Source organism: Maylandia zebra, linkage group LG6, assembly GCF_041146795.1.
Source record: "Maylandia zebra isolate NMK-2024a linkage group LG6, Mzebra_GT3a, whole genome shotgun sequence".
In the NCBI taxonomy this organism is placed as follows: domain Eukaryota; kingdom Metazoa; phylum Chordata; class Actinopteri; order Cichliformes; family Cichlidae; genus Maylandia; species Maylandia zebra.
The window spans coordinates 44,208,030-44,233,122 of record NC_135172.1 but is presented as its reverse complement, the minus strand read 5'-3'; the positions used below and the strand labels follow the sequence as shown (position 1 = coordinate 44,233,122).

The 25,093-nt window shown below is 48.2% G+C and overlaps 2 protein-coding genes across 11 annotated transcripts in view; one reads left to right on the top strand and one right to left on the bottom strand.

The window, feature by feature from the left end:
- The window catches only part of kif16ba (kinesin family member 16Ba), a 26,030-nt gene extending 17,248 nt beyond the window's left edge, over positions 1 to 8,782 (bottom strand). For 4 of the 9 annotated variants that reach the window (XR_013099072.1, XM_004538641.6, XM_012918675.5 and 1 more), the window contains exons 1-17: positions 8,459 to 8,782; positions 5,657 to 5,726; positions 5,464 to 5,577; positions 5,251 to 5,367; positions 4,748 to 4,845; positions 4,566 to 4,675; positions 4,222 to 4,364; positions 3,804 to 3,972; positions 3,493 to 3,624; positions 3,240 to 3,415; positions 3,011 to 3,076; positions 2,868 to 2,927; positions 2,669 to 2,788; positions 2,312 to 2,363; positions 2,100 to 2,237; positions 1,782 to 1,864; positions 1,608 to 1,696 (exon numbers count right to left, since the gene is read on the bottom strand). Coding sequence is in view for 7 of the 9 variants with exons in the window: in XM_004538641.6 (XP_004538698.3) it covers positions 1,608 to 1,696; positions 1,782 to 1,864; positions 2,100 to 2,237; positions 2,312 to 2,363; positions 2,669 to 2,788; positions 2,868 to 2,927; positions 3,011 to 3,076; positions 3,240 to 3,415; positions 3,493 to 3,624; positions 3,804 to 3,972; positions 4,222 to 4,364; positions 4,566 to 4,675; positions 4,748 to 4,845; positions 5,251 to 5,367; positions 5,464 to 5,577; positions 5,657 to 5,726; positions 8,459 to 8,505 (1,784 nt within the window). In the remaining 2 variants the exon portion in view is untranslated. Of the gene's footprint in view, positions 461 to 1,607; positions 1,697 to 1,781; positions 1,865 to 2,099; positions 2,238 to 2,311; positions 2,364 to 2,668; positions 2,789 to 2,867; positions 2,928 to 3,010; positions 3,077 to 3,239; positions 3,416 to 3,492; positions 3,625 to 3,803; positions 3,973 to 4,221; positions 4,365 to 4,565; positions 4,676 to 4,747; positions 4,846 to 5,250; positions 5,368 to 5,463; positions 5,578 to 5,656; positions 5,727 to 8,458 lie in introns of those variants that run through there. The other 5 variants (XM_012918679.5, XM_012918681.5, XM_076885403.1 and 2 more) reach the window with 4 other exon arrangements.
- Positions 8,783 to 9,247: 465 nt separating this feature from the next.
- snrpb2 (small nuclear ribonucleoprotein polypeptide B2) lies at positions 9,248 to 15,754 on the top strand. Of its 2 annotated transcripts, none has more exons than XM_004538647.5 (7): positions 9,248 to 9,812; positions 10,218 to 10,289; positions 12,139 to 12,311; positions 12,399 to 12,533; positions 13,575 to 13,610; positions 14,101 to 14,189; positions 14,564 to 15,754. In XM_004538647.5, the coding sequence occupies exons 2-7, from the start codon at positions 10,226 to 10,228 to the stop codon at positions 14,721 to 14,723; spliced, it is 657 nt and encodes a 218-aa protein (XP_004538704.1). In that variant the 5' UTR covers positions 9,248 to 9,812; positions 10,218 to 10,225; the 3' UTR covers positions 14,724 to 15,754. The 2 variants fall into 2 exon arrangements, with proteins under 2 accessions (XP_004538704.1, XP_004538705.1); XM_004538648.3 differs by lacking the exon at positions 9,248 to 9,812 and adding an exon at positions 9,832 to 10,114.
- Positions 15,755 to 25,093: the final 9,339 nt, after the last annotated feature.

The following is a 25,093-nucleotide window of genomic DNA, read 5'->3' as shown; positions in this document are numbered from 1 at the left end:
CCCTGCCCTCCTTTAGCTACTCCTCAGGTGTGTCAGGCGACTTCGTCTTCAGACTTATTAGAAATAACGGGCGTTCCCTCCTGGAACCGCTGGAGCTGCTTAAAATATAACATGACTGTAACAAACTGTACAGAGCGGGGTGTCGATATTCAGCCATGACTCACAGCAACGAGAAGAACGATTGGTCGGCGTCTGCGGCGCGTCGCGGGGTTAAGGATCAGACCTCTGCAGAGGATGTCAGTCGAGGGCGGCGAGCTCAGCGGACGTCTCCGCGTTAGAGACGCTCGGAGAGTCGGAGAGGTGTGGCCGACCGAGCTGAGCTCACTTCAGCTGTTCCTGACTGTTTAATTACTTTAATCATCGTACGACGTGAGTAAAATTAGACGACGTGAAGTCAAAGGAGCTTGCAAAGAGAAGCGTCTGGACTTCTTTAAGTTGCTTGAAGACGTTTCACCTCTCATCCGAGAAGCTTCTTCAGTTCTAAGGTGAAATGGTGGAGAGTCCCAGATATAAACCTAGTGGGAGTTTCCCCCCACAGAGGGACAAAAGGACCCCCTGATGATCCTCTAATCGCCTGAGCCAAGGTGTGAAACTGGGTGTGGGTCACAATCAGCCAGAGTTTCGGGTGTGTTCATTGTGAAACCTGGCCCCACCTTATCATGCGAATTCCTGAGGTCAGATGGCCCAGGATGTGAGTGGGCGTTAAGGCGTCTGGGAAGGGATCTCAAAACTGGATTATAGATGGCATCTATAATCATCAGGGGGTCCTTTTGTCCCTCTGTGGGGGGAAACTCCCACTAGGTTTATATCTGGGACTCTCCACCATTTGACCTTAGAACTGAAGAAGCTTCTCGGATGAAGGTGAAACGTCTTCAAGCAACTTACAGAAGTCCAGACGCTTTTCTCTGCAAGCTCCTTTGACTACGATGACCTGGATGACTGAGAACCTTCACAGACATCTAGACGACGTGAAGCACGCCGCGCTAATCTGCAGCCCTGAACTCGCTGCTGGAGCAGCCGATGACCTGCTGACTCATCAAACCTCGGTCGTCTGAGCGCTCTCACGCCGTTTGAAGTCTGTACGGCGTTATGGCGCCGTGCATCGGCTCGTGTCTAAAAGCGAGCTCAGAAACTTCCCCTGACGCTCGGACACGGCAGCGTGCGTGCAGCGCCCGTGTGGTGATGGCAGCGAGAGATCTGCAGACTGGAAGTTTGGCTGAATAATGGAGAAACAGCTTCATGCAGAGCAGCTTCCTGATGGTGTTGTTATTTTATTTAAGCTCATGGACTGAAGTAATGATAGATTCTTTCAGTGATGTAAGGCGGAGGCTCCTCCTCCATCGGGAGGAGGCGCGGCCGTCCGCTTCACACGGACTCCCACTCAGTGTGGAGGACAGAGCGAGGAGGCGCGCATGATGCAGTCACTGCTCTGTTTGCAGAGTCGCACAATCAGAAATCACAGCCTGTGCTCTCCGAGCCGACAGGTTAAAGGTCAGCTGGTGTGTGACATCATCGCTCCATCAGCAGCCACTGCATGAAGCTCCTGATGGAGCCGAGAAGTTCAAGCTGATGTTCACCCCCCTCTGTGTGCGTGTGCGTGCAGTCACCCGGGGTTGTACAGCATCACAGTGGAGAGGTTCTCGCAGGACTTGGACAGATCGGTCATGGAGAGGCTGAACGTGGAGAGAAGGCCACTCTGAAACAGGCAGACGGCGTCCTCGTGAGGTTCACCAAAGACCTTCAAACACCTTTCAACACCTAAACTGAGGCCACGCCCTCACCTTTCGTTTCTCCCGCAGCTTGGCCGCCTCCTTCGGATGGTTGAAGCGAAACATGTTGGTCCTGCCGAGCAGAATGACGGCGCCTGGAAAACAAAACCGCACACGACAGAAACGGACGACTCAAATCAGAGCGACAGAACAAAGAGCATCTCTCAGGTAAAGGTGTGTCGCCTCCGGACGGAGATCCAGGTGTCCTGGTCTGTGCACAGCGAACACGTGCTGAAGCATCACGTTACTGTGGCAACGCCCTCCATTACCTTCAGCCCTTTAAAATCTGTTTAGACAGAGCAACACGCTACAGCTGGAGACGGGCCTCACCCTGGTTGAGCTGCGACGGCGCCGTCACCTGGACTCCGTTGACCGAACACTGAGCTCCGGCGAGCGGCACCAGAGTCACCGTCCCGTTCTGGTTCTCAAACATGCAGTGCTCGCTCTCCAGGTCCAGACCGTGCAGGACTGCAGGAGGAACGAGATCACGGTCAGCAACGCCATCAGCCTCTGCACTCATCATCATTACAGTTATGACTCACTGATGTCCTGCTCTGTGGACGCGTCCTCTCTGCCCACGTAGGTCCGCCCCTCCTGCAGAAACGAGACAGAGACACGCAGTCACTGCACCCACCCCTGACGTCCAGCGGGGGCAGCGGCGAGTCAGCCGCACAGAGTGTTTACAGCGTGACACACAAACAGTTTGGTCTTCACTCCTTCATAACACCTTTACGACTCACCTGAGCTGTTTAGAGGACTGAGATTATCTGACCAATAATAACAGACCGTGCACCAAGCACTGTGATTGGATGTTAGTGGCTGGCAGGTATCCGTGTGTGGATGCAGCCTGACGGCATAAACGATCACTAATCTAAAGGTGAGTCCGGGAGCGCGCTGACCTTTAAATGGTAGAGGATGATGCCAGTGCTGAGGAGGTCGTCGTCGATGCCGATGAGGTGAGGCAGCTCGGAGTCCAGCACCACGCCGATGCCCTCTTTCCTCAGAGCGAGCGTCTCCTCCTGCAACATTTTACAACTTCAGCCACAAAAAACAAACATCTGCTCCGAGGGGGGCCGGATGGTCAACGCTCGCCGCTACCTTGAGGATGTTTTGAGTCTCGTTCCATTTGTTGGTCCACTCTTTAGTCAGCTCCAAGACCTGCAAACAGCAGAGCGTCAGCTGCTTCTGCTCTCAGCTGTAAACGTAACGGCGGTCAAGCTGCCGGACGGCGTGAGACTCACCCGGGCTTCATTCTGGTGCAGCTTCTCCTCCATGCTCAGAGCGGTGGGCGAGTCCAGCAGAGCGATCTGACAAACAGAAACCACCAAGCTACTGAGCGCGCTCAGTCTGCGGCCTCGGGAACCGGACGGCTTCCTGTTTCCGAGGCCGCAGGCAACACGCATCACTTTAAAAGGCACAGAGGAAGATGCTGCAGTCCTGCACAACAACCGCCATGTTTGTAGTTCTTACCTGGTTGCCCTGAACCAACAGAGCTTTGAGCCGGGCGATTTCAGCCCGCAGTTCTCGGATCAGCCTGACGTTGGCGTCCTCGTTGATGGTGGGTTTGTTGATGATGTTCTTGGCTCGGTTGGCGTAGCGCAGAGTGCTGAGCGTCTCGCCGTAATTTACGTCGGCGGGAGAAATGGCTGAAACAGAAGGAGATTGCGTTTTCTCGGGGCGCTCTCGGACACTCGCATACGTTCACTTCGTGTTTTCTGCTCACTGGCGATCATGATGGTCTTGGAGTTTCCGCCCAGGCTGTCCTTCAGCAGCCACGTCAGCACCGAGTCTCTGTAGGGAACGAACACCGACTTCTTCTTCAGGTTGGTGTTCACGCCGCCCTGCGACATGTCGGCTGGAACGAGAAACATCCGTCAGTCAGAATGAGGATGAGGAGCAATCGGCGGCTTTAACGAGGCGCCCGACTTTGACTCCATCCCTGAAAACAAAAACTGAAGCACTGATGACACAACGGAAACAAAATCTAAGATTAAAAACAGTTAACCCCGCCCCTGAAGTCAAACCGCTCCTGACCTAAAGCAGAGATGACGTTGCCCAGGGTGACCAGCGACTTGTTGATGTTCCCGCCCTCCTTCAGTCGGACGCCGGTGGCTCCAGTGGCGTCGGCTCGCTCGCTGCCGGCCAGATCGACCAGGTGGATCTTACTGAGGGTTTCGCTGGGCATCTCGGCATCGAACTTGGCCTACAAGGGTCGAGCAGCAAAAGCAAACAATCACCATCCGTGAACGTTTACACGACATCCACGGCCATCACTTTGAAGCACGGAGATCATTTCAGAGCTCTCGTGGTTCTTCTCTCGCTCGCGGCTTGTTTTCGTGTCACGTCTCTCGAATTATTGGTAAAAATATTCGTATGAAAATCGTCGAGCTCAGCCGAGTACTTCCTCTGCTGACTTCTTTATGATGGCGTGGAACCCGTGACCGTCGCTGACCTGTGTGAAGTTGATGGTGAAGATGGCGTGCGAGCGGCTGCTGACATCGTTCATGCCGGTGCTGGCGGTGGTGCGGTTGATGTTTCCGGCCTCCATCAGCTCCTCCACGTCGCCGTAGTTCTGCACCAGGTGTTTGGACAGATCTGAGGTCAGGAGGGAAAACACGCCGAGCTCAGAGAAGACGATCGTATCAAAGATCGGAAGAGCGAGCGCGGGCTGTGTGACGTGGACGTGGTGAGGCTGATGGGTAACACCTTGACCCCCAGCCCCGCCCCCCAAGAATCATCAAAAAAGAACGAAACTCTGCATCAGCGGTTCAGGGGCACCGGACATAAAGGTTTTACCTTCCACGTAGGGCCCGCCTTTCGGGTGCTCCCTGACCCTCAGGTTGTAGGTCTGAGTGGACTTCCTCCTCAGCAGGTCTCTGACCCTCTCGTTGTAGATCTCCAGGTAGCTGAGGACACAAGCACAAACGTGAAAGCAGCCTTTCTGGCTGGACCCTCGCGTGTTGGAGTCGGACTCTCACCTGACTTCTGTGCGAAACGAAGCTTCGTCCCATCGAGTGGCCTCCGAGATCCGACTGAACAAACCCTCACAGATCCTCGGGATCAGGCCGGCGTCGCCCTAAACCGAGACCACAGACATCAGATCGGCCGGCTGAGCTTTCATCTACATCGGGGTGGGGAACTCCAGGCCTCCAGGGCCGGCATCCTGCAGGTTTTAGGTCCTGAGTCACATGATTAGTTCATTACCAGGACGCACCTAAAACCTGCATCACACCGGCCCTGGAGGCCTGGAGTTCCCCACCCCTGATCTACACCATCGTCGTGCTCCGTCACAACACGCTCGGAGCGTTCAGCTCGTGGTGAACACGAAGGAACCTCGGAGCACGTCTGAAGGAACGGCAGAGCGTCGATGCCGGCAAACAACTGAGTAATCTGCCAATCGGCAGCAGCTTCAGCGCTCGAGGTGTTTTTGAGTAAAATACATGCAGTCAGTTTAAAGTGGAGCACACTTTGGCGGTCTCACCGGCGCTCCCATCATGGTGTAGGACTTCCCGGAGCCCGTCTGACCATAGGCGAAGACGCAGGCGTTGTAGCCCTCGAACGCCGCCTTCAGCACGTCGGAGCCCAAATCTTTGAAAACCTGCGAGTGAAAGAGAACAAATGAGGTTGTATTTCTTCTTTGTGACACCACGGAGGCGGAGTCAATACGACGGGCTGCAGCGCGTGACCCGCTCACCTTTTCCTGAGAGACGAAGGTGGCGCTCTTACAGTCCATCGAGTCGTAGGAGAAGTCGTACGTGAAGGTTTTGGTGTGCTCCCTCACCGAGTCGCCGAGGACGCCATCGGAGATCTGAACCAATCACAGCTCAGAGGTTACAAACAGAGCGGTGAGCCCGTTTTCCTGATATTCTGACAAATGAGAGCGTTACCTTCAGGTTGGTGATGGAGGTTTTGGTTCCTTCCATCTCGATGATGCACTTTGCCATCAGATCCTTCTCCCTGAAAAACACCACGAAGCTTCACAGAGCGAACAGGACGACCCTTTACCTTCAGGTAGAACGCTGCCAACGGCAACGCTGTCAGATGTTTGTTACCATAGTTACACAGATGATAAACAGGCTGTCAGTGAAAACCAGACGTAGAGACTCGTATATGAAATCATCTCCTCCAGGTCAGCCTCGTACACCCTCCACTGCTATCCTGCTGCACCTGCTGCACCTGCTGCACCTGCTGCACGCCTCACAGAGCAGCGCTGAGCACGCAGCGTCTGAACTCATATAAAAGAAGAAACTGAACCGATAATCTAAGAAACGCTTAGAAACACTTTAAAATCTGCCGTTTGCCCACAACAACAACAACAACAGAGGAGGAGGGGCTTGTTTGTTTAAATAAATTTGAATATGTAAATATTAAAATTTTTTTCTGTGCTGTTTTTTTGCTGATACGACCACAGAAGCTTCTCTGTGGATAAACACCACACACAGTGTCTCACACACGCACACACACACACGCACGCACGCACACGCGCGCACGCACACACACGCACGCACACACGCGCACACACACGCACGCACACGCGCGCACACGCGCGCACGCACGCGCACGCGCGCGCGCGCACGCACACAGTGTCACACTCCCACAGACACACACACGCTGCGACTTCCTGATGTTTTCTCACTCAGGTGTGTTTTATCTCTGCAGGTTGTGTAACTCTGTTTACTCTCACACTGAAGCAGTCACATGACCGGAGATCGAGTTAACACAAACACACCAGACCGGAGCTAAAAAGACAAAAGGGTCAAAGGTCAGTGGATCATGGGACTGTGAAACGTGTTATTAACTCTGTCAGTGCGCCCCAAGGTGGCTGTGGCTACAATGTAGCTGCCATCACCAGTGTGTGGATGTGTGGATGACTGGATATGTAAAGTGCTTTGGGGTCCTTAGGGACGAGTAAAGCGCTATATAAATACAGACCATTTACCATTTAACCTGCGCCGTGGTTACTTCACACGGATGAATCTTTTTCTCAGGCTTCCTCTGTGTGAACGCTCCGTGCACCTTGTGCTCTCACACTGATGTCATTCTCATCTTACTCAGATTTTATTTTGAAATGCTCACATTAGTAAGAAGTTCAGGATGTTGCTTCATTCTTAGCAGATTGAAACAATAATCTCTCATTTCTGCTGTAATCTCAGACTGACAGCACACAGATCCAGCAGCAGGAACCACACTCGGCGCTGCGAACATGAATAAATACTTAGATCAGAAAGCTGATTATTGGCTTAAACTCGGAGTTAAAGCTTCCAGCCTGGAGCTGAAGCAGTGAAATAAACAGGGCGAGCTGCAGGGCCGTAACCTGCTGCGGGCCCCCGAGCAGCCCCGACATTAACGTCAAGGTCGTCCTTTCATAAACACCTGGAAACCTGCACTACAGAACCAGGCTTCCACACGTTCACCCTGCTGCCCTCAGACAGGTGGAGCAGGCTGGTCAGAGTGAACGTGTCACATCCACCAAATGTTTCCATTGGACGGATTCAGGTAAACACGTTAATAATGTGTACCTGGTCATGAGGTCAGAGACACCAGCACACAGTCCAGGTTCACACATTTGTGTGTGTTTGTGTGTGATGTGAGGTTTCTCAGACGCCCGTCAGCAAAACCACAAATGACGAGTTTAAAGCTGATTTTATATCCACACACACACACAGCGCACGGACCTCTCAGTTTCACCGTCACTAACACAACATTTATGCCTGGAGGTGTATGACACACAACACTTCAGTTCCCAGTGAAGGTGGAGGTTTTTGTTTTGAATGACAAATTCTCTGGAGACTGATGACATCACTTCCTGTTTCTAAACGACTCTGCAGAGTCTGAAAGGATGCGTGAGAATATTCCAACAAAGGACAGTCAGTTTGGCGCCTCTGGGCCTCCGTACATTAGAGAGGACCTGTGTGTCTTTGTAATCTTTCAATGAGCACTCTGACAGGTGTGGATTTTTCTCACCCCGCCCTGCTGCACCCTTCAGCCCCACACAAAAATCATGCAAAGCCGCAGACTTAAAATATGAAGCTGGAACAGCGACAGGCTGCCAGAGAGTCGATATCCGGGTTATTGAATCTGAATGAGGCAAAAATAAAATGTCAGCAGACGGGTCACGGTCACAGTACGACTAACAGCCAACAGACATGAACCAAGCTGCTGTGGGAACTAAATAAAAATATCTCTACTTTAGGAAAGAAGTAAAGCAACGCTGACCTAAAATATAAAAACACAGAGGAAACCTCTGTTTGATCAAACCTGTCAGCACAAACCTGCAGGAGGGTCTGCCCATAACCCCTACAATCAGAATAACTCTGACTAATAACACAAAGAGTCAGGATCAAGGTTATCATGTCCACCAAATGAGAATAAAACCAGCTGGGACAACAAACAAAGACAAAGACTGACATCCTGAGGAGGCTTCAGTGATCGTAATAAACCAAACTGAGACTCAAACATCAAAAACCTCCTGATACTCAGACGGGAATAAAACACAATCAAATGAAACCAGCCCACATTTTAACCCTGACTTCAGAGACGGCTGTGCTGTAGGGTGAACCTGGGGCCTCATCCCTGCAGACTCCTCCAGGTGAGCCCGCACAGGCTCTCAGGTACACACGGCTGAGGCGATGACGTCAGCCAGCCTTTAAATCGTGAACATGAGCCGTGATAAGCTTAAAGTCACTCACCGCCTGTTCATGGGCCGGACCCGCACAGCCACCCGGACCGACGCCATGGCTCATCCCGCTGCTGTCCGCCGCTCCGCGGAGAGGAGCCGCTTTATGGCCGCTAACAGGCGAGCGGATAAACGGGGCAAAAGTCGTACAGATAAAAGCGGAGTGCGGAGAATGGTCCAAAGGGCACAGATGGAGACCGGGTGGGGGGGAGGGGGTCTCGGGAGCGAGTGGATGCTATCAGAGTCCGCTGACACCGAGTCGCTGTCCCGCTGCCTCAGACCTGCGGTCGCTGCTAGCTGCTAGCCTGCTAGCCGGCATCAGGTGGTAAAAACATCGGGATGTATGGAAGCCAGGAAGGGACACACCTCCGGAAGGACGGGAAATGATCTGTATGAAGAAATACAGGACGCGAGAGATTTTAATGTACATCTTTTAATAACTGGGGGTAAACAAAAACACACATTTGAGGTTTTATATGAAAAAATAAGTATACAGAAAGCAAAATTAATAATATGATTAATGATTAATAATAATAATACCTGACAGGTTTTTAAGTGACTGAAATTAATCACACATATATTTACCTAAACAGATGAAGACTGGCGAAAAATCATGAAAACAAGTTAAAAAAAAGTTTGAAAAATGCAAAATTAAGAAAACTTCAGTTTTTTTTTTTAGCATTGTTTTTTTTAATCTAACTGAAAATAAGTACTGTATTGGAAGATGGAATAGTTTGGCCTGTGCAGAAACCTCTAAGGGCTGTTTTGTTTTGTTTTTTAGTTTCTAACATTTTATTTCAGTGAGCACTTGCATGTCTGAGCTTTTGCTGTCACTGACAGCCAGGTCACTGCTGAGGGTCACTGATGCCAACAGACTCAATAAACTGATCAACAAGGCCATTAATGTTGTGGGGATGGAGCTGGACTCCCTTAGGGTGGTGTCTGAGAGGCAGAGATTGTTTAAGATAAAGACAATGCTGGATAACACCTCCCACCTACTCCATGACATGTTGGCCAGTCACAGGAGCACATTCAGTGAGAGACTGAGATTACCAAAAACACCACTGAACAACACATATTAGTGCTATTTCTTAAATTTGTAAACTCCGTAACATGTTGTATTATTTAAATACATTTACTGTTACTGTCTTGGAGCAACTGTGACCCACATAATTTACTTGGGGATTAATAAAGTATTCTGATTCCGATTTTAGTTTAGATTTAATGAGTTGTAATAAGCTCACAGGTAGCTGCAGTTCTCCTCCTGGCCTGCTGGTGGCGGCGGAGGGCAGAGGTCGTGAAAGCTTCAGCCGGCGCCACAGCGAAGTGTTTCCGGAAACTACATGAGCGGTGTGAGCCCAGAGGAGGTGAGCTCTATATTTATGTTAAAAACGTTTATCCGAGGCTCCTCTGACCGCGGTTAAACGGAGGAGCTGCTGGGCGGAGGTTAAATCTGTAGAGGCGACTTTTGACGTTCAAGCGACGCCAGAAAAAAACATTTAGTTTAAAGGCTAGCTGGGCTAAGCTAACACATGCTAACATTAGCCGAGTGAGAGAGGTTTCTGGGAAGCTTTGAATGAATTCAAGCTGAAGCTTTTGATTTAGCCAGATCTCCTCAAACAGCGAGTTTTAAAGTGTAACGTAAACGATTTGTTGCTGCTCTGGTTGTGTGAGTTTACCGAGACATTAGCAAGTATTAAACGGGTAAACGAGGTTTAAAGGTGGAGTTGAACACTGAAGAAGCTGAAGCTGCTCTCCTGTTGTCTCCTCAGACTCCACCATGGACATCAGACCGAACCACACCATCTACATCAACAACATCAACGATAAAATCAAGAAGGAAGGTGGGTGCTGTTCCTCTGCATGGCTAACAGCAGCGAGTTTCTGCTGGAATCGGCATTAAAACTGCTGTGCTGACGATCACAATGCTGATTATTATCTAATTTTAACAATCAGACACATCAAACACCGCAAAGGCTGGAAGAATAAAAACTAAGCATTAACTTAATGAAACACTGATTATAATCCATCAGACTGCTCCGTGTTTTAATGAGAGAGCTGTGGTATTGATTTAACTGTTAGCTCACACAGTCGGCGTTTTACCGGCTTTCTTTCCAACAGTTTCAGCAACAGTTGCCTCAGGGGCTTAGAATCAGAATCAGAAACTTTATTGTCATTGTCACAAGAACAACGAAATTAAGAATGGTCCCCGATCATTGCATCATCCCTAGCAATATCAAAATATAAATAAAACAATAAAATTCAATAAATAAAATAGAATACTTAAAATACTGATAAGACGTAACAGTAAAACATTCACATACATTCCCACACACATGCTTCAGACCGTGCATAGATTAACACAAGAGTGGCGTGATGGACATTTTTTTGTAGTATTCAGATGTGTTATTGCAGTTGGATAACAGCTGTGTTTGAGTCTATTAGTCCTTGCGCTGATTGCCCTGTACTGTCTGCCTGAGGGCAACAGTTCGAACAGGGAGTGGCCAGGATGTGAGGTGTCTGTTATGATGTTTTGGGCCTTTTTAAAACAGTGGATGTTGTTAGACAGGACAGAGTAGCTACGGCCCACTTTGCCTTTATAATCACATCTTTACAGCTAACCCTTGATTCTTTTAGACTGCCTCAAAGTCCTTCTTTCTATTTATTAAACTTTAACAATATCGTCACTCTTTTCTACTTTCAGTCTTTATTATGTGTAGTTTCACCTTTCATTGAAATGCCATCTTATCTGCTGCCAGTACACTTATCAGTAACTGTGATTGGTCAGATGCTGCCAGCAGCGTCCCCATCAGGGGAAATCAGGGAGAATACCTTAGTAGTAGCTTTGTAGTGCCGGGGTCGGGATAAGTCATCGTCTCTGTGGCATTCAGAGAGAAAAGTCCACATCACATAAAATGACCGTAAACGCATCTCAACACATCCATACTACAGTTCAGTAAACGTGTGTGTGTGTGTGTGTGTGTGTGTGTGTGTGTGTGTGTGTGTGTGTGTGTGTGTGTGTGCACGCTATTTGAGTGCAGAGAAATAGAACAATCGCAGGAATAACAAAAACAAACATTATGTATGTACTGCTGAATTTCTTGCAGGAAACGAGGAGCCTTTTTTTCTGCAGGCTTCACTCTGAACTTTGTTCCAAAACATGTTTTAATCATAAAGGTTTTGACAAAAACTGTCAAATGAATTCCTCATTTTTCAGTTTTCTTCTTATTTCTTTTTTATTTGGTTCAGAAGTGGCCGTACTGATAATTAAGAATGAAATCTTCTGATTAGCAACACGTTGGAATCATGTAAACTTTATAAAGTTCTTGCTCAGATGTGGCTCCAGACTCCGAGCCCTACTTTCTCAGTTCAGTCATTTTTAAGATAAATAAATCAAACAAATGCTCCACAGTTAAAGTTTTACTGATACAAACGTTTAGATTTTGCAGTAATAATCTTCCTCTGAGTTATTTCTGATGTGAATGCAGCTCGAACTGATTCTTCTCTTGAAGCTTCATCCATGAATCATTTCTTTAAGACTTTAAAGTTTAATTAACTGATAATCACCAAGGATGGAGTACCAGCTGCCTGTGACCTTTGACCCTCCTTATAATAAAAAAAATAAAAAGACTCCGGGATGAACGTCGAGATGTTTGTGAGGGTGTTTGAACTCGTCTCATCTTCCTCCCGCAGAGCTGAAGCGCTCGCTCTACGCACTCTTCTCCCAGTTCGGGCAGGTCATCGACATCGTGGCCATGAAGACAATGAAGATGAGGGGACAGGCCTTCGTCATCTTCAAAGAGCTCGCCGCTGCCACCAATGCCCTGAGGCAGCTGCAGGGCTTCCCCTTCTACAACAAGCCCATGGTAGGCTGGAATGCCACCTTCGTCGTGGTCATCGCTGACTTCCTCCCTCTGAGCAGCTGCGTCTTTAACCCTTTTGTTTTTTTCCAGAGGATACAGTACGCCAAGACCGACTCTGAGGTCATCGCCAAGGTCAAAGGATCATATGGCGACAAGGAGAAGAAGAAGAAGGAGAAGAAGAAGGCTCAGGAGCTGGCGGCTAACGCCACAAAGAAACCGGCGGCGGTGAGCGAGCCAATAAAATGTCTCCCCTCACTGCTTCATCAAACCTGTACATTTCACCTCGTTCCTGCTGTGAGACAGGAAGTTACTGTTCACCAGACTCCATTCACAAAAACAGCGATTTCCCCTGACAGCCCAAGTGAGCTGTTCGCCCACGGCTGCTGTGATTGGTCAGTCGGTTTGTGTTGGAAGACATTTCCAGCGATGGCAGAAATCTCTCGTCTGGTGGATCAGAGCGACGGTTCCCTCCTTTACCACCGGGGGCGCCGTTTCTTTTTACGTTTGACGTTTTTCAAAGATTGATTTATTTTTTTTAAAGATTTTGAAAAAGTGCGTTTAACGTTTTAGTCATCGTTATGTGGCAACCCGGCCAACGTTAACGGGTAGCTGTTTATGGTTAGACATGGCGTCGCCCTCCCACAATGAGAGGACCATGAAGGAGGGTGTGTGGGCGGGGCCTGTGTACAGAAACCCTTCATGTAATACCGGGTATGATCACATGTGAATGTATTTGTAAATAAATTAGTGCTCGTTTGGGCCGGGCTGGTCGCGGGGGGCCGGGCTGTAGTGGATGCGTGCTCGCGCTCCTGCAGCTGTCTCCCAGCATCTGCGATGATGTTGAAGCTGCACTTCGTGTCTTTACGTGAGACCGTCGCAGCGCTCCAGCTGCTGCTTCGTAGTCGTCTTTATTGGACTGTGAATATAAATCAGCCGCCTCATTTCAGGCTAAATCGGCAGCCGCTGCACGTGGAAGCAGCCAGACTCCTCTTCATCAGCCGCTCTAACAGGGTTTCCGACAGGAAATGGCAGCAGCGGGGCCGGGCGGCGGACGTAAATGAGCCTTAAACCAGGATGGCTGGTGCGCTCTGCTCCTTTATTCTGTCGTTTAACTAAGTCTGTGAACCACTCGGCGCTCACTTCTCCTCTCGCTGTTCCCGGTTTTCCCGGCGCTGTATTCATTTCTGACTCTGCTCTGTTCGCCATTCCTCTGGAGATGAAACCTTTGAACGTGTTTAACGCCTCTGTCTTCTTTCTTGTTTGCAGGGATTGGCCCCTCCTGCGCTCACACCTGCGGTGCAGGTAAGTTTTACCTGAGCGTTGTCATGCCTTTGCCTGTCCTGTTATTCCACAGGAGCCGGAAAAAACCTCCTTTTCCTGATAAGGAAACAAAGTTGAGTGATGGCGCCCTCTGGGTTTGCCGTGGCTCAGTGGGAGGCTGTGGGCCGTCGGTGGTTTGATCCCCACCGCCTACAGCCTGCGTTCTGTTGTCATTGTTTTAACGTGGCTGCAAACAGTGGATCGACGCCACCTGCTGGCCACAGCAGTGTGTTGCAATCTAACGGCTGCTGCTTTAACAGCAGGAAAATAACTCGATAACTTTTAGAAAATTAAAAATTTCTGTTAAAATTTATAGAAAAGTGAAAGCAGTGAACATAAATCCCACGCTGGCCCGGGTCTCCTCCTGTTTCCCGTCTCTGGCTCACCCGTGGGATACGTCAGAGTTATGAGTGACTCGCTGTTAACGGCGTGCTGCGACCAGGCGCTGATACGGCTCTCGTTCTCTTCGCAGGTTCCAGACAACCCTCCGAACTACATCCTGTTCCTCAATAACCTCCCCGAGGAGACCAACGAGATGATGCTGTCCATGCTCTTCAACCAGTGAGTGCTGCACAGCTCACTGTGGTCCTGCCACACACACACACCTGCTGCTCCACCCACACACCTGCTGCTCCACCCACACACCTGCTGCTCCACCCACACACCTGCTGCTCCACACACACAGCTCCATCCACGAGGCTGCCAAGCTGCCTGATTTAAGACTTCAAACAAATGTGAACAAAAGCTAAATGCAGTGATTTACAAATCTGATCATTTATGCTCAGCTGAAAACATCAAAGGTTTAAAGTTGTAACATTGTATTTATTAAGTCCATATTTCAAACGTTTGTGGTCACATCCAGCAGAGTTTCCATACGTCAGAGATCTGAACGTGCTCAGCCTCCTGATGTTTGAACGTTTGTTTTTCGCCTGCAGGTTTCCGGGTTTCAAAGAAGTGCGACTCGTGCCCGGGAAACACGACATCGCCTTCGTGGAGTTTGAAAGCGACACTCAGGCGGGCGTGGCCAAGGACGCGCTGCAGGGCTTCCGGATCACGGCGACCTGCGCCATGAAGATCACCTACGCCAAGAAGTAGTCGCCTCGTCCAATCAGAGACGGGACACAGAGACTGAGGGGGGGCGGGGCTGGCGGTTTGGGGGATTTCTGTCGTCTGGCGGTGTGCGGAGCCTAATGGCGTCTGTTTGTTTTTGTTTTTTTAAGTATATTTTCTAAGAGGAACGCCACGGAGCTGCTTCTGATTTTGTAAAATAAAATCATTTTTCATAAACGTGCCTCACATTTTTACTCTGACCCCCTCAGGTCTCAGAGGTCACGGTGTCATCTGACGAGGGTTTAGAGAGCACTCTTCTCCTTAGCGACCGGCGGTTGCCGTGGTTGCCAGTCGGCGTTTGAGCCTGTGTGGTTTTAGACGTGAGCGCTGAGACGACTCAAGCCTGTGTGTTTTCGCCGCGTTTCACCTCAGGCTGCTTTTACATTATTGATCAAAGCTTCGTGTCGTCATGCCGACAGGTTGGCTCACGCCGGCGGTGCCGGCGGCTCGTCTCGGGTCTTCAGGATATGAAAACCTTGTTAAAGCAAAGCCTCGGGTTTTATTTCTGTCGTAGCCGAGTTGTAGTTGATCATCAACAACATCCAATTAAAATCCAAGAGTTTCACCAAACGTGAAGCTCCGCCTCTGTTAGTACAGTAACCTCACAGCAGCCGTATTATTGGTCAGATGATGTCATTCCAAAGGCTCCAACAGTACAAACACGCTCAGGTCAGGTGACGCTTCAGCCACCTGTGTCACCATCCGCCGGCTGGTTAAACGTGCAGATGCGTTATAACTGCACAGGTGTCAGAACGGAGGATTGGCTCAAACTACAGGGTTTTTTTCTACGCTTGGGTCTGTATGATGTCACAGAGCTCTTGTCCTTATATGGTCATCGGGCCTTGCCAGCTGCTGTTCAAAGCTTTACCTTAGGATAACCTGTTTCTGCGACGAAGCTGACGAGACCCGACCCCTTAAGATGAGCAGAACAGGATTCTTCTGGGTTTTAAAGTAGAACTTCTTCCTCTTGTTTCTGTCAACGTTGTGATTTTTTTATTAAAAGTGATTTAAACATGTGCGGCGTTGTTGTAGATTCTTTTCCAGTCGTTTTCCTGCCTCCACCTGTCTGTCGTGTCGCTAAACAGAGAAGGGTTATTGATCGCCGTCGGCACATCAGTGCTTTCTGTGATGTCGGCTGTTAATTTCCTCAGAGATGCCTGCAGGGGTTTATGGGATTGTGGAGCTGTAAGTCAGCCGTGACGGGGTGGGATCGACTTTTGGTATTTTATTGTTTGGTCTCACGGTGCAGGCCGTCTGAAGAACAGCGACACGTGGAGCGTTTGTATGAGGGCCTGTAGGAAGCACAGCCTGTATATAAAAGATGGAGGTAGCAACCTTGACCAAATAGTCACACACTGGCTTGTAAAAGTGAAACCTCGACGCCTGGAACTGAAACATCATCACAAGTGGACTGACTCAAGTTTGGAGCCTCAAGTGGCCATCAGAGGAACTGCAGACGCTGTAAAAGCCTCTGACGCAACAGGTTAGCGGGGGAGGGAAGACAAATGTGATGTCATGCTGCTCTGGTGCTCTAACCTGTGAAAACAGGTGAGCAGAGAACGAGTGCTCGTCACAGGAAGTCGTGCAGCCGTCGGGACATCGTTCTGCCAACTTCCTCTGTTTAAGCTCCTCCCTCTGAGTGCCTGACACGGCGGTACAGCTGTGGCTTAGACTGGGTGAGATGTACCTGTGCAGCTGTGATGTCAGTTTTGGCAACAGCGAGCATTTTTGCCGTGGTCGTCTCTGTGTTTAGGAAGCCGGTGTGACGCCTGAAGGTCTGAACCAATGAGCACAGGCCGGAGAACATTTCTGACTAAGAATCATCATAGATTTAAATTTGAGCCAAAACTAAAGACTGAGCTCAAAAACTCATCAGGAAACAGCAAATAGGCTTTGCAACCACGTTACTGCCCTCTGGTGGCCAGCATAAAAGGTGCAGGTTGACTTTTCAGGCCCCGAAGCTTCGTCCATATCTGACACATCGATGTGAAGAGCTGAAGATGCAGCTGACATTTGGAGGAAGAAGCTTGTGGGTCTTAAGTTTAGATTAAAAAGTTTTCAGGTTTTTGTGACTTTAGGAGCTTAAAACAGACATAAACACTCCAGTGAGGCCGAGCGTTAAACCTCCGACTGAATCACACCCTCGACCAGAAGATGGAAGGCCACCTCAGGTTTTATGTTTCATTCAGAGTTCATTCCTCCGCCTGTGGAGAGTTTCCACCCCCCCCCGCTGCTTCAATTTATCTGCCTCTGGCAGCTGCAGGAAAATGAATCAAAATGTTTGAGTGCATCAACAGAAGCGACCGGAGAGCAGCCACGCTGAGACACGCACGAGGAAATCTTTCATCCTGGATGGAAAACGCATGCAAATGATCTTTATTCACTGTACGCTGATAAATATGACAGTCACATTAATAAATAACCAGCAGAGAAGGCAGGAGAGTGTGCGAGGCCTCTGCTTTTTAAAACACAAACAATAAATGTTTCAAAGTACACACTGTGCCTGCGTTTGAAGTAATGTGAGTGCCCAAAATGAACCGAAGCCATCAGATGGGTGTAAAGAAGCACTCGCTGTAAAAACATCAGCAGCATGTGCTGTTGATGGGATATCAGCCACAATTAAACTGGGCCCGGGCTGTACTTGTGTCTGCCCCCTGGTGGTGGAGACGGAGACAAAGATGGACGTAGCTGCCTTGACGTCTCTTTTTTTTAATGAATCCAGATTTGAAGCCTCGAGGCAAACGTGCCCGCTGTTGCTGTGCTGGTTGCAAAAATGGAGCTTGGACGAGGAGGGGCGGGTCTAACTGTGAAACCGGATGCTCATTGGCCAATGACAAGTCACAGGATAATCGTCCATTAAGAATCCTGGAAACAGGATCTTATCTTACAGTCTGTGCATTTTGCAGACGCCAAAATATCATAGAAGTTCTAAATCATCATCATCATCATGTGAAAGTGTTATACACACTCAGAGGCTCATATATGTATACATGTGCATATTTCAGATTAAGGACAGACAAACCTGTAATTGTGTCGTTGTGTAATTTTGATTTCTGTCTGCACAAATGTAAACATGCGCACAACTCCATCAGAAAGGAACGTGATGGTCAGTCGGGAAGCAGGTGACACTTTAATGTTGTCTGCAGAAACCAAGTGGCAAATGGTCTGTATTTGTATAGCGCCTTACTTAGTCCCTAAGGACCCCAAAGCACTTTACACATTCAGTCACGCACACATTCACACACTGGTGATGGCAGCTGCATTGTAGCCACAGCCACCCTGAGGCGCACTGACATATGGGCTCAAATTGTGGTCATAAATATTTTGTACTTGTAAATCAGGATTTGTATGTGTAAAAAGAATTTGTGTGTGGCCAAAAAATCTGTGAGAAACTCAAGTTTCAAGTTACAAGTACGGATTTTTGACCCTATTTTTCTTCCTTTCATCTGATTGGTCAATGTCATGTCAATCACAAATGTAACAATCCAATCAGAGAACAGATGGGTTTGGCTGTCGAGGGGCGCTTTTTTTGAACTGCAGGTCCTCGAAGGGAATAAATGCCCTTTTACATGCCAACCCAGCGTTTTCCTTCATCACCACGAAGGAAAACAGTCTGTGGTCGTCCGAGTTTGGTGATTTTTGTGTCACAGGTCTACGTGTTTAATACAGGGACTTCCACAGCCTTTTCAACAGCGCTGCGGACCGCGGGGGGCGGGCAGTGTTTTGGAAATGACAGTCTTCATTACAAAGCTTTCTTCGTTATGAATTAGCATACATGTTTTTATTAAACATTTGAAGAAACAGCAAAAAAAACAGAAACTCTTGTAGAGGACATAAAGTCAGAGATAGAAACGACAAGGAGCAGGTGCATCTAGTGCAGGTAGAGCTGCTGCAAAAACCCACAGAGCCCAGCAGCCAGCAGCAAATTCTGGATCCTTTGCTTTTAGTTAGCAGTTAGCATTAGCAGCACATCCTGCTCTGATGTGAAAGGACCTTTATGCTGCGCACTGTGACTCACAGCAATGGTCCCGGGTCAGCCCTGACTTTGTGTTAAACTAATCCTAAAGTAATGATGTGTTTCTAACCACTGATATAGCACAACTTTATCCTTTCAACAGCTGCTGAAAGTTAGGGGACCTAGCTGCTATCGGATATTTATATAGAGATCCTCCAGCTTCAAACCCTTCAAGGAGTTCAAAAAAGCGCCCCTCCGACAGCCAAACCCATCTGTTCTCTGATTGGATAGTTAAATTTGTGATTGACATGACATTGACCAATCAGATGAAAGGAAGAAAAATAGGGTCAAAATTCGTACTTGTAACTTAAAACTGGAGTGCAGAGTTTCTCATGTAGTTTTTTGGCCACACACAAATTTTTTAACGCATACAAATCCTGATAGTACAAAATGTTTATGACCACAATTTCAGCCCATACTGACGCCACCTCTGACCACCACCAGTAGGCAACGGGTGAAGTGTCTTGTCCAAGGACACAACAACCGAGACTGTCAAAGCCGGGGATCGAACCGGCAACCTTCCGATTACAAGGCGAAGTCCCAACTCTTGAGCCACGATCGCTCCTACAGCCACATCAGACGCTTGAGCCGCTGCCACAGGTGAAGGCTGGGGTGTAGATAGATAGATAGAACTTTATTAATCCCTCGGGTGGGTTCCTCTGGGAAATTCGATTTCCAAAAAAGCACAGCACCGACAGAAGTTACAGAGTTACAGAATATTACACACACATATATATAAATACAGAGACAATATAAATAAAATATACGAAGGGGATAAATAGAATAAATAGGAATAAAAAATAAAAATACAAGTGAATTGCACATTTCAAGTATTGAGGTCTATTGCACCGTTGACTATTAACAAAGGTATTGTACAGTGAGGTGAAGAGGCACTACAGCTTAGTTGTTCCCCCCTCCTTTGTCCTCCTGTTTCCCCTCCCTCTCCCCTCCAGGGAGGAGTTAAACAGTTTGATGGCGTGTGGGACAAAGGAGTTTTTAAGTCTGTTAGTTCTTGTCTTTGGGAGAAGCAACCTGTCACTGAACAGACTCTTCTGGTGGTTAATGGCCGTGTGCAGAGGATGCCCAGCATTGTTCATAATGTCCAGCAATGCCACTGTCACCAGAGTGTCCAGCTTCATGCCGACCACAGAGCTAGCCTTCCTGATCAGTTTCTCCAGCCTGGATGAGTCCTTCTTTGCTGTGCTGCTCCCCCAGCACACCACAGCATAGAAAAGTACTCCAGCAACCACCGACTGGTAAAACATCCTCAGGAGCTTCCTGCAGATGTTAAAAGACCTCAGCCTCCTGAGGAAGTACAGTCGGCTTTGGGCTTTTTTATACAGGTGCTCTGTGTTGCATGACCAGTCCAGTTTATTGTCCACCCACAGCCCGAGGTACTTGTACTTGTTGACCACCTCCACCTCCTCCCCCTCTATCTGAACCGGCAGTGGACCTTCTCTGGACCTCCCGAAGTCCACAACCAGTTCCTTAGTCTTTGAGGTGTTGAGTTGCAGGTGGTTTGTGTGACTCCATGCGACAAAGTTCCTCACCAGACTTCTGTACTCCTCTTCCTGATCATCCCAGATACACCCCATGATGGCCGTGTCATCTGCAAACTTCTGAATGTGGCATAATTCAGAGTTGTAGCAGAAGTCAGAGGTGTACAGGGTGAAGAGAAGAGGGGACAGCACAGTTCCCTGTGGTGCTCCTGTGCTGCTGACCACTGTGTCAGACGTGATGTCCTTCAGCCTGACGTACTGTGGTCTGTCGGTGAGGTAGTCGGAGATCCAAGCCACCAGGCAGGGGTCCACCTCCATCCTGTTCAGTTTTTCCTGAAGCATACAGGGCCGGATGGTATTAAAGGCACTGGAAAAGTCAAGAAACAGGATCCTGACCGTGCCTTTTCCCCCATCCAGGTGTGAGTGGGCTCTGTGTAGGAGGTACAGGATGGCATCCTCCACTCCGACACCCGCCTTGTATGCAAACTGTAGTGGGTCCTGGGCATGTTGTACCTGTGGTCGGAGGAGGTCGAGGAAGAGCCGCTCTAGAGTCTTCATAAGATGTGTAGATGGGCAGGTAAAGCTGATGTTGACACCACCTCTTGTTCAGTCAAAGGAGCTTGCAAAGAAAAGCGTCTGGACTTCTTTAAGTTACTTGAAGACGTTTCACCTCTCATCCGAGAAGCTTCTTCAGTTCTAAGGTCAAATGGTGGAGAGTCCCAGATATAAACCTAGTGGGAGTTTCCCCCCACAGAGGGACAAAAGGACCCCCTGATGATCCTCTAATCACATGAGCCGAGGTGTGAAACTGGGTGTGGGTCCCAATCAGCCAGAGTTTCGGGTGAGCTCATTGTGAAACCTGGCCCCACCTCATGTTCACCTTGCCATCACTCTGAGAAAGACCCTGAAGTACCTGAACTATGTGAACTAAAGTCACAGGTCTGCAGGAAGCTAAGTGGGCCGCACTCACAGGAGGAGAAGTGCCGTTAAATGAACTCCAAACAGGAAATCTCAGCCTGACACAGACGGGACCGACAGATCGTCCTGCCACAGATGAGCCTCATGTTAAACTCAGTTTTAATGATCGATGTTGATAAAGCAGCAGATCATATCAGGAAACCAGAGGATGAAACAGGAAACAGTCAGTCGGAGACCCTGCAGCTCATCAGGTGGGAGTTTCCTGTGGGTGGGCGTGTTTGTTTTACACTGAAATCTTGGATTCACTGGAGTCAGTCGTCCGGGTTCCTGTGAAAAGCTCTGGTGGTGCAGGTGTTTAGCTGGGGCCTCTGTATGAGCGATTACAGCCTGACGTGATGCTGAGAAACAAAGCCAGCAGCAGTTTGTGGACCTCGGAGCAGATCTGGAGTCAGTCTGGTTTTCGTCATCGCGGCAAAATCCCTGGAAACGGATGATGGATGTGTTTCTGTGCGTCAGTGTGTTTATGGAAGCGCCTGATGCTGCCAGGCTGCTCTCGGAGGTCCTGCAGGTCTCGTCAGCTTCATCGCAGAAACATCAAAGCAGAGAAACCAGAGACGTCTGAGGGTTTATGAGCAGTGGATGAATGCTGCGTGATGCTTTCACAGCTGACTGTCGGCTCACGGCCTTGTTTTCAGAGGCTGCTGATAATGGAGTCGCCGGGGTCGGGCTCGGAGTGGGCGCATTTTTCCTCCTTTTGATCTGCAGAAAACCCCAAAAGCAATGGTCGCGGACAGCATGGACACGGCCGTCCACCTGCACACAGACACATGAACTGTCTTCATGCCCTCAAAGTAAAAATGTTCGTCCCAGAGTAGGTTGCAACTTTTTAGCTATCAAGCACACACAGTCTGACGTGCCCGAGCACTATGCACAGCCAGCTGGGCGGAGTGTAAATATGCACCGTCTTCACGTTATAATAAAACTGTTGTAAAAGGTTAGTGTTCAGCTTATTAATACCTCGTTTTAAGCAATGAAGAAAAATGCAGTACAGAAATCACGCGAGCGTTTCCTTTGAAACAAAAACTCAGCAAATAGATCAGGAGCTAAAGTTCGCCGGGTTATTACGCTGCGCAGACCAAACAGCGCCTTATTTCTACGAGTCACGTAACACCTCACATCTGCTGTGCGTGACAGGCGTCGCTGTGACTGGACGAAAGCTATTTGTAAGAGTGCCATCTGTTGGTCAGGACGTGGCACTGCAGGTCAGTATACGGGACATTTAAGGTGGAATAAAGGACGAACCTGCTCGTTGTACGGGACGTCCTGCTGTGCGTTGCCATGTAAATAGTTTGCATTTCATGTGTATGTACTTGCTAAGTACATGTGAACAGATCTTGAATAAAAAGATCAAACAGGAGGCCTGTCCCAAAGTCACGTGACAGCTTGAGAGCTCAGTAGTTGGTGGACTTGTGGGAAATGTGTAAGTATTTTATTTTTCTCACATAATTTAATGTTTGGTTCACAGGTAATTGTTGCATTAGAAATCACACACACACACACACACACACACACACACACACACGTCCTCCGGTCATATCCTGGGTAATAACACGCAGCAAACAGGCTTCCCCTGTCAGAGGCGGTGGGGGGAGGGGGGGGGGGGTGGAGGTCGGTCGCTGTTCGTCGGGAGCGCGCCTGCTGCTCGCGCTCGTTTCTTTTCATTCAGCAGAGCGGAGCGAGGAAGAGAAGCATTTTCAGGTCTGTATGAAATCCTTCCACATCTTTTATTTATTTCTCTCAGATCAGCTGATTTATTGTTAACAGGACTCACACCCAGCCTCGGGTCACATGGGGGGGGGGGTTACCCTCTGAAACTTTATTCTGATTCTGTTTTTATGCTTTAAAATCTGCTTTACACGCTGTCAGTGTGTTTAATCTGTAGGATCAGAGACTCTCTGTGTGTTTCTGTGTTTCTGTCTCTGCTGCTGAGCTTTGATTTCTTAACATGAGGTTCAGGGGTTGAAATCAGGGGCCAAAAGTCTCAGAGGAAGGTTAATGCTTCATTTTTAATCTGCTGTGGAGGCAGAGAGGTCTCAGCTATACAGGCAGCAGTCGCTAAAAGATGCTCAGAAATATCTGATCGTGCTGCACCAAGTAGTGACAGGAAAACAAGGAATTGATCTGAACTTATTTGTTATTTTTATTTCTTCTTCACTGCATTTGTATCACAGCTTTATTAAAATTATGTTTTTTTGTGAACAAAATGTGAAACATGAAAAAATTGATCATGTGTCAGCTGATATATTCACTTTATTTTTAAGACAAAATTTTCCGTATAAATTTTTCTCTTTTTAAATATTTTGTATTATTATTTCTCGGTATTATCATTATGTTAACATATAATCATCATGCTCCAGTCAGATCCTAAACATTAAAGCTACTTTTTGTAATTACCATCTGGAAAATACAACTCACATTGTCACCAGCAGGGAGCAGCACTTAGCCAGCGAGTTTGTTAAAATGTCACCTTTTAGTCTTTTTCTAAACAGTGTTGCCTTTTCTCAGCTCACCATCGTAAATCAACACTTAAATGACTTAGACTCACAAGCTGGTCTTAGAATGAAGTATATTTAGTCTAAAATACAACCCATGTCTGTTCATCCTTTGTCCAGTATATCCACACCCCCTCTGCACATGCTCAGACCACCTCCACCTCTCTGACTCTGAGCTGTCCCTCTGATGGACTCAGGTCCATCCTGCTCACCGAACGTCTGAACATCTTCAGCTCGACTCCACCGTCCACCTCCAACCATCACAGCAGGCAAGCGACCGTAGTCATGAATACGTTTATAACTAAAGTTTTGGGACATGCAAATGGTTCCACAGGGGTCTATTCGTTATTATTTTTAATAATAATAATTATATTATTATATTATATTAATATTATATTATTATTATTATTAAAAATAAACATTAAATCTGTTTAAAAATATATATATACTGAAATTATTATGAGCACTAAAACATTAAGCAGACGTTAAAGCAGTGCAGTTTAATGTTGTGTTTTTATAATGACATATTGCATGAAAGCTTTTTAAACTGTCTGTTTCTCAGCGATGTAAGCTCCCGAGTCTGTTTAAAAGTATATGAATCAATAATCTGTGAAACATTTTAAAACAACAACGGCAGGAAAGACTCGTCCCCACAGGACACGGCGTGCTGCGCTAAAGGGTTAACGATGATGTGAGCAGCAGCTCCTTGCAGCACAAAGAACAATCAGGAGGCAGGTTGGTGAGAAGCTCCTGCGTCGAGTTTTCAGAGCTGAGATGCAACATTCCCCAGCCTGCAGGCGAATCTGACGACTGCTGCACACCAAACATCCAGCCTCACCCCGAGCGGCCAACGACACGCTCCATCTGCAGCAAACACGCAGGGAAAGAAGCCATCAGCGGTCATGGCAGTAATGGCTTTAGAAACACAGGCTGGCCTGAAGGGGGCGCTCTGTTATATGCATTTATGCTCCCAAACCACTTCCTGTTAATATCACTGTACAGGAACCTGCTATAATTCAGCTGCATGTGCAGCAGGGGGCGCTGTTCCTAGACAAAAACATTTTATTTTAGTCTGTGTAAATTTTCTCACGCTGTCCACAAAACCCCAGCGTTCTGCTAGTGCGTGCTGATTGGTCGGTTAATGATGTAGGACAGGGCGTCGCCGCGATGGTGGTTTCCAAAAGATCGTTAATATGTTACCTCTGAACTATAGCCACTGACTCAAACCCTCCTATTAAAAAATATACAGAAGACAAAAATGTTTGCCCCGTTCAGTCTGGATGAACTCGAGAGCGCCCCCTGCGGTGAGAAGCTCTGTGTTTGTGAGTCTGTGAGGACTAGCATTAGCCTCAACTGGCCGTTAGAGGAACT